Below are 13,056 nucleotides of genomic sequence, written 5' to 3' on the forward strand. Positions count from 1 at the left end.
AACTTGAAGATCGCTGGTGGGTTGAGACATCTGCCGACGAAACTCGAGCAATTTGATAGCATTGAGCATGATAGGGCTGTTATTGTATGTTCCATGACAAGATGAAACTTGATACGAACTGATCCTGGTTTGCTATGTCGACACGACGTTCTAACGCGAGGAATATTTCTGGAAATATCTTTACCTTTATTATCTAGTTCTAAATTAGTCATTTCTAATAAAAGAAGTAGCAGACAAGTATATCACGATCCAGTAGTACTGTCAGCATTTATGACAAGCTCAGGAATTAGGTGTAAGGAAGGTCTATAATCGATATTCAATGGGAAAGGGGTTGTATTTTCCCAAAATTTTGTTAAAATGTAAGAATGTATGTATGTAATAAATTTGAGATGGCCATTCCATGTGAGCCAACACTGTCTGAGATAACGATAAGACGTTATTTGAACGAGCAGCACGCGTCCCACGAAAGAAAGTAAATGTTTGCGTCGGTCGTAAAGCTGGCCCAGTTTTACCAAGGCACGACGGTAATAAATAGTAACCACGGTGTTCGCAGGAAGTCGCGCTGGGGAAGCATTGTCCCTGGATGGTGTCGCATCCTTACGACTGGTTTTATCAGGGCCCGGCCATTTTGGTCCTCTGCGCGAACGTGGTGTTCCTCTTCATGATAATGTGGGTGAGTGCGTGCTGATCTCTTTATCAACGGGCAAACTGTAATATGTAAACACTGGTGAATACGCTTAGTTACATAATTACATCCGCCTTCCTGTTAATTAATTGGAACACTATCGGCCATATTAATTTCACAGAAGATACAGAATAATGTTGCTCGTACTGGAAACCTATTTTCGAACGTTCCACAATTTCTTTGTAATTGTAATCGCTATTCTTCTCCTTTTTATTGTTAGCAATATGCAGGTTCGTGCATATTACCATTACAATTACAAAAATTCAAGATACATTAAACTGTGAGTGTAATATAGTAAGCGTGTCGACACAGTACAAAAATTTAGAAGTACTACATAATTAACTCTTGATTAGTTAGACATTCATTAATAAAAATGAATACATTCGTGCTTCTTTAGAAACTTGTGAATAAATATTAATGGAGTTATACATGGTTTTCTTAAGAAGGTATCTATTGTGTAGGAAGGACAGAGTCCAAGCCTTCTGAGACTGCAAATCATGTATCTCTTTCGTCCTCAAACAGCTGGCATCGCCATATGTAAGTGTTATCGATGAAACGAAATAACGTGAAACAATTCTGTAACCTAGGTCCTGATAACGAAGCTCTGGTCCGCAACGAACGCGGAGACGCAACAATATTGGAAAGCGAGCAAAGCACTCCTGGTCCTGATACCTCTCCTCGGAGTGACTTACGTGCTCGTCCTGATGGGACCCACGGAGGGTCAGGTTGCTAATGCATTCTCCTACGCTCGCGCTGTATTGCTTTCTTCTCAGGTAATGCAACGAGTATCTCCTTACAAAACGAACTTTCGTACAGTGAACATTTGAAGGGGTCTCAACGATCGCGGAAACGTTACTTCTCCTTTGATCAAGGATGCACGCTCACTTTAGATATTGTCACTTTGAAATTCGTGATCGTTGTATAACCCTTTCGACCCGACTTTTTTCTATCTGGTTTCTATTCGTTACTCTTTTAGAAATTAATTGTATTAAATTAAGGTTGGCTATAAGTCAAAGACCATAGCCAGATAAGAAAGGACAATTTGTTCAGCACAATTGATATTCCTTTTTTTAAACATACGTTCCTGTTAGTCTCAATTTGACAAAATCGCAACCAGATATATTCACTGGGACATACATGTCCCACTAGGATCAAAAGAGATAACTAAATAACTGTACACATTCTTACAGGGCCTTTTCATTGCGCTATTTTATTGTTTCTTGAACGCCGAGGTTCAAAATACAGTGAAACACCACATCGAACGATGGACCACGGCCCGCGATCTGGATACCGAAAGAAGGTATTATAACAATTGGTCACCCCGTTCGAGAACAGAGAGTATAAGGTATTTTATTCCCCTACTATATACGTGTTAAACAATGCGCTATGACGACGAACACTGCGCGTGGCCACAATGCGTTCAATAACACAGAATCGAATTTTCAGGAGAGTTACCTAATTACTATTTTATTCTAAAAACATTCCATTTAGACATTTCTAAATCACCTTCGAAGTAAGGAACATTGTTATGTGTATTATAATATCCGTACATCGATTTATCGAATTTTCGAGATCTCAATCTCATGATTTTCAGGTTGTACTGCCCCCCGTCGAATCTATATAGAAAAAGAGATTCCTCTGTAAGCGAGACAACAACCACGACCGTAGTAGGTATGAATTCGACGACCACGTTTCTGGACAAAACAAAGAAGGCGATCTCGGAGGATCTCAACGAGTAAAAGATTCTCGATAAGATCTAATCGCTTTTCTGAACAAACGATCGAATGCTAAGGAATGGTTGGTGAAATTATAAAATCTTGACATATGAGACAATGCTTCAACAGTTTATTCGGAATCAGCCATTGAGTTAGGGAAAGAGATACTCTTTCATTCTCTTCCATTCGTTCCTTCATTCACGCTCTGCCATTTTCACTTTCGCGTCCCTAGCATTCTCTTCCCTCCTTTGCTTTTTTTTTTATTTTCATTAGTTTTGTTAAGAAACGCGTTTGTACCAGGGGAATCGATTTCTGTTTTAAATGCTACGACACCTCTCTCAAATTTCCAAAAGTGGACTCCTGTAAAAAAAAAAAAAAACGGTGTAAGAGGTTTTCAATAACAAAGAGAACGTCGCCTATCGCCGAACTGTTTTCAAAATAGAAAGAAAAATTATATTTGCATTTCAAACTGGGTAAAATTGTATTTATATTAGACTCCATTGATGTTAAACTTTTCTTTGGTATATTATCCAAAATATTCTAATAATCTTCTGTTACTTTACCCAGATTTCTTTGCAAATGAAAGGAAAAAATATAACCGTATAATAATATTACAATCATTGAAAATAATTATTCTCTTAAGATATTTCCCACATCGAAGTACCTACAGTCATCTTCCTTTTGTGAAAGAGAACTTTTAAAAATTCGTGGATGTAAAATTATTATAAACAAATTAACAAAAAATCAATAACTGTTTGTACTATGATTCAAGAGAAACTATTTATTATAGTGATCTATTAATTATTTTATTTTGACTTTGTTACTGCCTTATAGCCACGAAAGCGTTGTCGAAAATATATTGTAAATATGTATTAACAATCGCTTCCATTAGACCTTGGACATCACTCTTTCCCAAGTCATATATATATACATATCGCTAAATTTTTATTTTATGTTCTCTATGATATCGTCCAATGAATTACTATATTTTACATATGTATTAAGATTTATAAAATGTGTTATACAAAGTCGCGCGCGCGCGTGTCTGTGTGTGTGTTTTTTTGTGTGTGCGTGTGCATATACCTACAAAGTTTAAAGGATGTTACAGTAGTCAATACTAAGTTTAAAGAATAATTCTCGACAAACGAACAAAGCTACATTTCGGAATGCACGATAAAAGCAACAAATAATATCATGCCCAAAAGTAACAGAGGAGTTCGTTATTCGGGATTCAAATTTTGTCCAAAGATCTAAAAAAAAAACAAAACTATTTGTTAGTAACTACAAGGTGAAAAACCGAGAAGAAATCGTACCTGATGAGATAACTTTTGTTTTTGCGTTCAAGTATAATTAAAGGAAGTCATATTTTATACAGCTAAAATGATAAAATAAGTCGCTTAATGCAAAGGTAATATTTAAAAAAACTTGTTGGGATGATACAAATGTCAGAGAAATACAAAAAAAAGTGAACATAAACATTTAGTAAGATTTCCTGTGCGATATCTGTGCACAATATGAAAATTTACACAAAATTAGTTTCTTTAGCGGATAAAAGTAATATTTTTATTAAACAGGCACAATATAAGATATCGCATATGAGCAACGGTATACGTTTAAAAATATATATATTATTCTAAACGGAAATATATTACGATTGCGACAGGCAAGATGATCTTTGGACCTTAAGTGTCACCCTTCAATATCATTACGACCTAATATTTATTTTACTTTGCGTTAATGACCCGTGAGTGTTATTTATTAAACAACTTCATATGTACAAATTTGTATAGAGACAGATTAGAGAAAGAATTGTAAATGGTATGTATTATTCGATGTATCGTCGTTTTAAACTACCATTTTAATAAGCCTATCAAGATGATAAAATGCACTCTCACGACACTTGTTTATTGAATATATTTGTGAGATGCTGATATAAGAACACAGTTTTACTTCAGACGCTCAGTCTGAACCTTATATTGAACTAAATTAAACTAAATTGTTCCGTGGAATTCAATTTACTCGATAGAAATGATTAAATGCTGGGCATCGTGAACTACAGGCACCCAAAAAAAATCTCTGTTTTCATTTCAGTAGAGCAAATTTATCAAGTTGTCACTGAAGAGGAGACTGATTTTGCAGTCGTAAGTTTTAATTATTTATGTATATGTATTTTTTTCACAATTACGTAATGTCAAATTAAAATTTCCGTAAAAGTCTAATGCATGAGCAAAGTGTAAGAAGTAAACCAAGAAGCGTAATCTTGTACATGGAATGTTCATAACAAAAGAACTAAAAGCGTCAAAAATAGAAACGATACTACTACAAAATTACGAAATGAATTAGTGATTATAGTACGAATCTTATATATATGAATTACCTTTTTTTTTTACATTCAATGATAATTTAATATTACATTAACAACTGCGTACTGTTCATATTGTTACTGTGTCCACGTTTTGTGTAAGACCTAACAATACTTTGTACAAGTTTTATGATACAAATATATTACGACAATTCAGTTTAAATACCATACAACATTATACTTTTAGCATTACACCTTTCATAGATTAAACCATTTCTTGTACAAGACAATGATCTTATTCATACGTAATGTCATTAAAAAAAGGATCCGACTGCTTTCATATTCAAGGACTGTTTTTTTTTTCCGCATGGTACTGGGAAAATAGAAATCTACACATTTATGCACCTCCATCAACAAACATACTTCACACCTATTCACTTTGAAGGTATTAACCTCGAAGTATCCTCGTGGTTCTGGTACTTTGGTTTTCCATGCGTAAAGGGCAGGTATCTGTATTTGATCATATGCTGAAAATAATTTCAAAATAAGTTACTCTTCGTCCTTACATAATTACATGTTACTATTATAATCACCAAATATAATATTCCAGGCGAAAATGTGATTTGTTACCTTTATTTGACGTTTCATAGTAATGCAAAGTAGAGTTATGAAATACATAACTAATATGGGCCAGAACACTGGTATATTAAAGCAATCAAACATAGTGCATATCATAGCTATGACTGTAGACTTCATTACAGAATACCAAAATTTAAATTCAGGTAACCTCCTAATAAAGGGCCTAAATTCTTCATTAGACCTTGTGGGTAACTCTGGTCCATCTCCATCTATTAAGAAACTTTCATTATGAAGATATATCGAAGATAACATCAGTGTATTGAACTAGTTCATTTTGAATTCAAATTGCGTTAATAATTTTTTCTCAGTAGATTTATAAACACTCACCATCAAAATCCATTGCAGGATCAATTTTAGGAGTAAGGAATGCTATAAATAAATTCAAGTGATAAATTCCTAATGCATATGTGACAATATACCATCCCTAGAAACATGAAAAATACACAAATATTTTCAACATTCTTTTAAAATTGTTGCAATTTAAATTTATAAAAGTACAATAACTTACTTGTGTAATAAATATACGCAGAACAAAAACAAGTAATAGAAACACAGCGAATGTCCACCTTGATATTACATGGGGGGTCCATAAGTCCAAATATCTTTGATATACCTATAATATGAATGTATATTTATAAAGTTAAAACAATTAGTTTAATTAAATAAATATGATTACATACCTGTGATATTCTTCCTATCGCTTGACTAAATACATTTTGTCCTGCTGGACCACCCAGATGCTCATCTTGCATCATCTTACCTTCCTATAAAATAACCTAATAAGGAACATTATTAATACCTTTTACAAGTAATACTTTATTTCTATCTGTAACATTTAATATCATACCCATAAAGTATCACTAAAGTATTCACAGAAGAAAAATAAATTTATTCACAATAAATTTATTAAATTTACATAAATGATTTCTTGCCACTACAAACATTTTCTCGAACAAATAACGAAATAAATGAACAAAATTTTATCATAAGAGTTAAACTTTCATGTATATAAGAAGCATAATCACAGTGAAAGATTATTTATTAAATACTTGAATATTCAGGAATCTTCATGTAAAGCACAACATTATACTCAAAGAAAGTACACAAATAGTATTTCAAGTTATTAAGACCAATCATTACACCGATCTCAAGGTTGCAACAATTTTAAGACTTCCTAAGCAAAACGTCGACCTGTTTCTTTATAATAAAGAATAACTTAAAGTTGAATTGAAGCTGGAAATACGTGTTCATCGAATGCACAAATAATATTCTCGCGAAATTATAAACAATACGTCTATGAAAGTAATAACATATTTACGAGCACCTAAAATCACGAAATAAACTGATGGATGTGCACATAACCTCTTATCCTATGATTACGGCAAGTGTTACCCCGAAACGAATGTATAGTTAATATGAACTGAATTTACCTAAGGTATTTGTACGTTTTCAGCCAATCTCTGCGATCAATTCACTATTTGGTTAATTTAAAAAATATAACACGTCACTACATTAACAGCATACTATGATTAGACATACTATAGAATTTGCAAGGTGCTTCCACTTATCTTCTGGTAGAGACCCTCACGAAATAACATTGGCCGATTCTGATTGGTCTCCGCCATTTTTCAGCTGAGTAATAAATACTTGTACAGTCCTTTCTAAAAATGAAGTAACGCAAATGACGAAAGCATGGCGAATTTCAAGTGTTTCGCCTTTGAAGGCGCTGACAATATGATAGACATCTTTCTGTCTCTCACAGTCAAAAAGTGTAAGGCTAGATGAGAAATATTTGTAACATAATGTGGAGATAGATAAGAGGCACACCCATGAAACCACCACGGGGAAACTAACTTCTTTCTGGCTGAACGTAACCTTAAAAGTTATAAAGTAAATCAATGATCGTTGTACCTTTATTTTTAAATACTCATTTTTCTCTTTTTTCTTAATAAAACATATTCTCAACATTTATCATTTGTCACACTTTACTAATTATGATAAACACATTCTACGAGATCCACATTTTCTACAATTAATCATCATTTCTTTGTCTAATTACAAATAGAAGCATTCAGACCCATTCGGACTGCCATCGTTTACTACCAGAAAAATGTCATTATCATTATCAGAATACATATTATTGAAGAACACACCTACGAAATAGCAACCGACCCAACAAACCGGCTGGTATATAGGTTGCCGCATAACAGGGGCACATCTGCGCCTACGAGATGGCAACGGAACCGACAAACAGGCTAATATAGGTTGCCGCATACCAGGGGCACATCTGCGCCTACTAGATGGCAACCGAACCAACAAATATATCATTTTTTTTATCAAACCACCCTAATTCTTCTGTATCATTATTTTACATGTTATGATAAACCGACATTGAAGGGGAAACATATCTTATTTATTTAAATTCACTCTCAAAACATACCAGTCCATATTTCCTTCGTGCCACCTCTTCGCAAATCATGTTCTCCTGATACCAGGAGTAAAATTCCAGCCAGAATTTGATACGTACCAAAGATCTTTCGTGCCACCTCTCCGCATATCATGTTCCCCTGATTGGTATCAATTGGTATGAAATTCTGGATTAAATTTTACTCCTGGTATCAGAAAAACATGATGTGCGAAGAGCTGGCACGAGGAATCTTTGATACGTACCAAATTCTGACTTGAATTTTACATTTTGGTAAATGGTAGATGGGCGACTCGAACGCATGCTACAACCCTTTATTTTGTTTCGCCATCTAGAAGTATGAGTCGGAAGTATTTCCAATACAAACTTGGGGGTTTTCCCACCGATAGCGCCACAGGTTCTAGAAACCGCTCACTGAGCTGCTTAATGAGCGATTGTATTGAACTAGTATCCCACGTGTTTACTCCATCAACATAAAATATGGAGTACTGGAATTATAGTAGACTTATAGTATATATAAGGTGTTAATTTTTTCATCATGAATACTCCAATATTGACAAAACAACAACAAAAACATAGTCTGTCAGCAAAGAAAACATCAGCCAAGGGATTACGAAATGTTTTAGCCCAACCCCAAGATAGTTACTGGTAAATACTAATTTATTATTTTTATCATAATATTTCCGTTTTTATAAAATTTAAAGAATACTTATTTACATTTGTTAGGCCAAGTGTAAGTACAGATAAATATCCAGATTTGGAAAGTCTTTTAACAAAGTAAGTTTTAAGAAGAAAGAAAAATGTTTTCCAAATCATCATGAGATGATATATTTTATCCTTGATATTTATAGTTTGACAACAGCAATAAAACGTACACATCATGATCTTCCGTGGTCAAAGTTGAGACACATGAAGAAAGAAGAACGTGCACTGGCTAAGAAGGAGGCACTTTCAAAGGAAGGAAATGTGCTAAATACAGAGATAATGTAAATATTTTTAATTAAGTCAGCATAACATTTTAAATTTATAACATATACCTTTCACTTTTAGAAATTCTGTTATCTTGGGTTTGAATGCAATTACAAGGTCTTTAGAAAAAAGTAATGTTTGTTGTGTCTTAATGGATGCCCATATTGAGCCACAGTTTTTAATAAGACATATTATCATTATGGCACAAAATAAAAAAGTACCAATATTACTACTACCTAACTTAAAAACTATTACCTTAAATTCCATTGGATTTGCATCTGCTGCATTTGCCCTCAAGGTAAAGTTTCTTAATAATCTAAATAGCACTATGTCAACTCTATAGTTACAACTTTGATTTCAGAATATTGTGATGGTATCTCCTGATCATCATTTTTATCCACTGTATTCAAAAATACATGATATCTCCAAGGATATTCCTTTGCCAAAGAATTCACTTCAATTATTTAAGGATGAGGAAACTTTAGAAGAATCCACATTGAATACAGAAGATAAAATAAGTATTGAAAATGTTTCACAGACTGAGTCTTCAGAACCAATTAAATTTATACTATCCACAAATGTATATAAATATAGATCTTCATGTAAGCAAAGAGCATTCATTCCACTTAATGCTGCAAGAGGAAGTTCAAACGAACCTGTTGTAGACAAAGTAGAGCAGAATGATTTTATTTCTTTAAGTAATTATAACAGTGATGAATATGATGCAAGCATTAGGAAAAATACAAGATACATAAACATACATAAAGATAAATATAGAAATAAAAGAGATTACTCCAAAGTAAACAAAACATCTACAAATGTTACATATTTACCATTGAAAGTGAAACGTTTGCAAGGTAATAATAATCGTGTAAAAGCTACCAAAGCATCAGTAAAACAGAAAAAAAGATAATACAGAAATGAGTGTTATGATGATGTACTTTATAAAAATGAATTGTTCGCTTTTTATTTTAAATTACAATAAATATGAAGTGTAAATACAATTGTACAAGATATTAGATTACCATTTAATAAATGCACAGAATTGTAATAAAAGGAGTCCATTTTTTTTATACATATAAATACATTATATACAAAAATTGTTCCTATTTAACTAAATTGTAGTTTTTTTGATACCCTAGAGTTATACTTTTTGTAACAAAAATTTGTTGTATATATTACAAGAAATTTGATTGTATGCTAGAAAAGTCAGTCTTTTGTACATAATGTCATATAATACATTCACCAGTAGGCTGTTTACTAATATATAAAAATTATATATTTTGTATACAAAAATTAAAGATACAATATTCATTTCTTATACATGTATTTGATGCCTAAATAACTACAATATCATACAGGTAACGTAGATTTCACAGAGGATTTAAATATTTTTGTAAAAAACATCAAACCTTTAGTTCCTCCAGGTATATGACTGGCCAAGAAAGACAACATAGCTATTAACTGTAAAACAGCGCATAGCACAGTCAAGGGTGTAGATTGTAAATGCAGGGCAAAATAGAGCGTTCCTATTAGAGTTGCAAAATAGGTCACGCTAAAACACCTTCTTTCAGCAGTGAATAACGATCTCAGGTAACTTAATGGACCCAAGAGGAAGCAAAAACTATAAAAATATATATAACATGGAGCATGATTCTTTCTAACTATCGTTTTTGCAAACTTACCTCGATAAGAAGAAAGCACTGCCCAAAGAATACAGAAGCGCGAACTTCCTTGCTTTGAGTAATAAAACTGGAATATACATTGCCGATAAACAGAAACAAAACACGCCCATGGAAAAGCACAGAACGAATGCTACTAGCCTTTGAATTCTCGTCTGAAAAAAAAAGGAATCCGATAAAACTTTTACCTTCGGTCTTTAGTACCATTTAAAGCAATTTGACGTTTTTGGTTATGTTCAGAAACTACGTACCATACTAGGACAGCATTCTTTTTGTGCACCTTGCATCCATCCTGTCTCTTCCCTGTCGTCGTCGGTGGTTCTTCCAAACCATCTTCCAATCTGTGCTTTCGGTATCGTCACCGAGGGCACCGTGATCTTGAATTGCTTTTCATTTTTACTACTAAGAAGATATTCGTTTAGTTCTTTGTTAAGATCGGCCATTTTGACACATCGACATCTTTTATGTTTAACATTGACGCGAGCCAAGACAAGCAATAATCATTTAGAGGTACATCTATTACTTTGAAGATGTCAGTTTTCGTAAACATATCAATAGCAAATACTATTATATTATTGCAACAAGCAAACAAGCAACCACTCAATATACTAAAAGTAGTTTATTATCAGTGGCGCTATCGGTGGGATAACGCTCAAGTTTGTAATGAAAATAGTTCCTATTGTTGCTACCAGATGTTGCCACGGATATCTTTTAATCAATTACTAATAACTTTTTGTAACTACATAATTTAATACGATTCTTTGCTTTATAACACCACGATATATTACATTACGTGTAAAAATTACCATTTTTATGAATAATTATTCAATGCAGCAGTAATTACCGACCTTTTAGTTAGTTGCGCCATCTAAGAGTATCAGCGGGCAACTATTTTCATTATAAGCTTGGGCGTTTTCCCACCGATGTCGCCACTGATATATAAATCATTCGCCATCTAGTAGCAACAGCAGGAACTATACGTCAACTACAAAGTTTAAATTATACTTCACTCCAAACGACCCCCTTTTTAATGAGGAAAATTTTTGAAAAACATGCCTCACCTTTTGGGGTAAAGACATGGATTTTGTGGGATTCCCTATAGCAGTTATATCCACCTACGTGAGCAAAAAAGGGTTTCTGTGAAGGTCAACGTCCTTTCTCGTCCAGTGCCCCTCGCACACCTGATATTGATCAGAATAATGCAAAACCAACGAGACATCCCCAGAACTGGGAATATGCCCTTCAATCAATTTAAATGGGCGTTATTTAAATAGTTACTGAGCGATAATGACCAAAGGGCACAGTTGAGCACCTGGAAGCCTCAATCTCTAACCATATAGAATGTATGTTTAGTCGATAACACTGGTTGATCGCAAATGATTAGATCGTTCTCGTGGATTTTCAAACTTACATTTATTTAAACAAATCAACATTGACCTCATATTTACGGGTTGTATACTGCATTTTGTTGCACAGGTAATGCATCACTCTATTACGCAAGATCTATGTGTCCTCCAACGCGTGGCATTGTCGTGGGATTATTTGACAAAAATCAAATAGGTCGGGGACGGGGGAGACTGAGTATCGACAGTACTCTAATTAGGACTAGAGAAACTTGACTAGAAAAAATCGGCGGTTGATCTTTCTCGTGTAATAATGGCAATAATAATAATAAACATAATAATAATAAATAGAATTCAATAGCAATGATCACAATAATATTCCCAGCGATGGTAATAATTCTCAGAATCGTAATAAACATGACGATAATAATAATGATAATGACAATGATAATAATAATAGAATAGGAATAATAAGAAGCCCAACGTAACGATAATGAGGGACATACATAACAAATCGATCACATTCGAATACAGTACACACTACGAACCGTCGTGAACAGGTTCATATCGCCACTTCGCTGCATTTTTTTTTTTTTTGTTCATTTAATGATTTTATCACTATATACGTACTGATCACGGTCACTCGATCTCTCGATTACACGATACATGGAATGAGGACTGCTAATTATTCAACACGAAGGCTCCTAAAATCATTCTTGTACCGCGAAACGAATTTTTCCTCGGGATTAGAGTACTTATTAATTATATCGTCAGGTATGTGTGAATGTAACGTATCGTGAACGCGCGCGCGCGCGCGCGTGAGTGTGTATGCAATACACGTATAATTTATATTATATGACTGTGTTCTGTACCACAGCTCCGTGTATGCGTGTGCGCGTGTTGTATATGTTCGTATGCGTATGTAACCCGGGTGTTTTGTGTCGTTAACTATATACTTTGGCTTCGTCTGTTCTCTTAGATTTGTCTTTTCCTTCGTTTTTCCTCTTCGTCATTTTTTTACGCTAATGGCAGCACAGATACAATGTATTTTTTTCTTATTTTTCGTTTTTACACCGTACATTATTGTAAAGTGCCCGTGTTGTCTCCTCTTATAGAAATAACGTGTCGCGAATCACTTTGCTTTCACTTTCTTTCTTACACCCTCGTTTAACGCACATCTAACGGCCTCTCCCTGGGCACGTGAACCATTCGAACCGGTCGCAGAGTTCCGGATGATAATTACACAATTAAATACGTTACACTATGTATATTACTTTATACAATACGCAATGATAC

The 13,056-nt window shown here is 33.9% G+C and overlaps 4 protein-coding genes across 16 annotated transcripts in view; 2 read left to right on the forward strand and 2 right to left on the reverse strand.

The window, feature by feature from the left end:
* LOC128891647 (diuretic hormone receptor) overlaps window positions 1-5,090 on the forward strand; it is a 54,813-nt gene extending 49,723 nt beyond the window's left edge. Inside the window, exons 7-11 of one of the 3 annotated variants that reach the window (XR_008460877.1) lie at window positions 554-673; window positions 1,273-1,458; window positions 1,876-2,030; window positions 2,132-2,198; window positions 2,280-2,419. Coding sequence is in view for 2 of the 3 variants with exons in the window: in XM_054151299.1 (XP_054007274.1) it covers window positions 554-673; window positions 1,273-1,458; window positions 1,876-2,030; window positions 2,280-2,424 (606 nt within the window). In the remaining variant the exon portion in view is untranslated. Of the gene's footprint in view, window positions 1-553; window positions 674-1,272; window positions 1,459-1,875; window positions 2,031-2,131; window positions 2,199-2,279 lie in introns of all 3 variants that reach the window. The other 2 variants (XM_054151300.1, XM_054151299.1) reach the window with 2 other exon arrangements.
* On the reverse strand, window positions 645-7,464 carry LOC128891660 (protein RER1). 11 transcript variants are annotated; one of them, XM_054151332.1, is made up of 8 exons: window positions 7,253-7,376; window positions 6,881-7,002; window positions 6,022-6,105; window positions 5,850-5,954; window positions 5,669-5,765; window positions 5,333-5,550; window positions 5,156-5,229; window positions 645-708 (listed from the first exon to the last, which is right to left on the reverse strand). In XM_054151332.1, the coding sequence occupies exons 3-8, from the start codon at window positions 6,094-6,096 to the stop codon at window positions 660-662; spliced, it is 618 nt and encodes a 205-aa protein (XP_054007307.1). In that variant the 5' UTR covers window positions 6,097-6,105; window positions 6,881-7,002; window positions 7,253-7,376; the 3' UTR covers window positions 645-659. The 11 variants fall into 11 exon arrangements, with proteins under 11 accessions (XP_054007307.1, XP_054007296.1, XP_054007295.1 ...); XM_054151321.1 differs by lacking the exons at window positions 6,881-7,002; window positions 7,253-7,376 and adding exons at window positions 6,189-6,201; window positions 6,666-6,706; XM_054151320.1 differs by lacking the exon at window positions 6,881-7,002 and having other exon boundaries at window positions 7,253-7,464.
* A 731-nt stretch (window positions 7,465-8,195) lies between these two features.
* LOC128891652 (uncharacterized) lies at window positions 8,196-9,656 on the forward strand. The gene is made up of 5 exons (XM_054151309.1): window positions 8,196-8,414; window positions 8,493-8,543; window positions 8,618-8,752; window positions 8,817-9,033; window positions 9,097-9,656. Exons 1-5 carry the CDS (start codon window positions 8,305-8,307, stop codon window positions 9,646-9,648), a joined length of 1,065 nt encoding a protein of 354 aa, XP_054007284.1. The 5' UTR covers window positions 8,196-8,304; the 3' UTR covers window positions 9,649-9,656.
* A 389-nt stretch (window positions 9,657-10,045) lies between these two features.
* On the reverse strand, window positions 10,046-11,034 carry LOC128891662 (uncharacterized). Its single transcript, XM_054151335.1, has 3 exons — window positions 10,669-11,034; window positions 10,421-10,572; window positions 10,046-10,359 (listed from the first exon to the last, which is right to left on the reverse strand). Exons 1-3 carry the CDS (start codon window positions 10,858-10,860, stop codon window positions 10,089-10,091), a joined length of 615 nt encoding a protein of 204 aa, XP_054007310.1. The 5' UTR covers window positions 10,861-11,034; the 3' UTR covers window positions 10,046-10,088.
* Window positions 11,035-13,056: the final 2,022 nt, after the last annotated feature.

Source organism: Hylaeus anthracinus, unplaced genomic scaffold (assembly GCF_026225885.1).
Source record: "Hylaeus anthracinus isolate JK02 unplaced genomic scaffold, UHH_iyHylAnth1.0_haploid 12002, whole genome shotgun sequence".
Classification (NCBI taxonomy): Eukaryota; Metazoa; Arthropoda; class Insecta; order Hymenoptera; family Colletidae; genus Hylaeus; species Hylaeus anthracinus.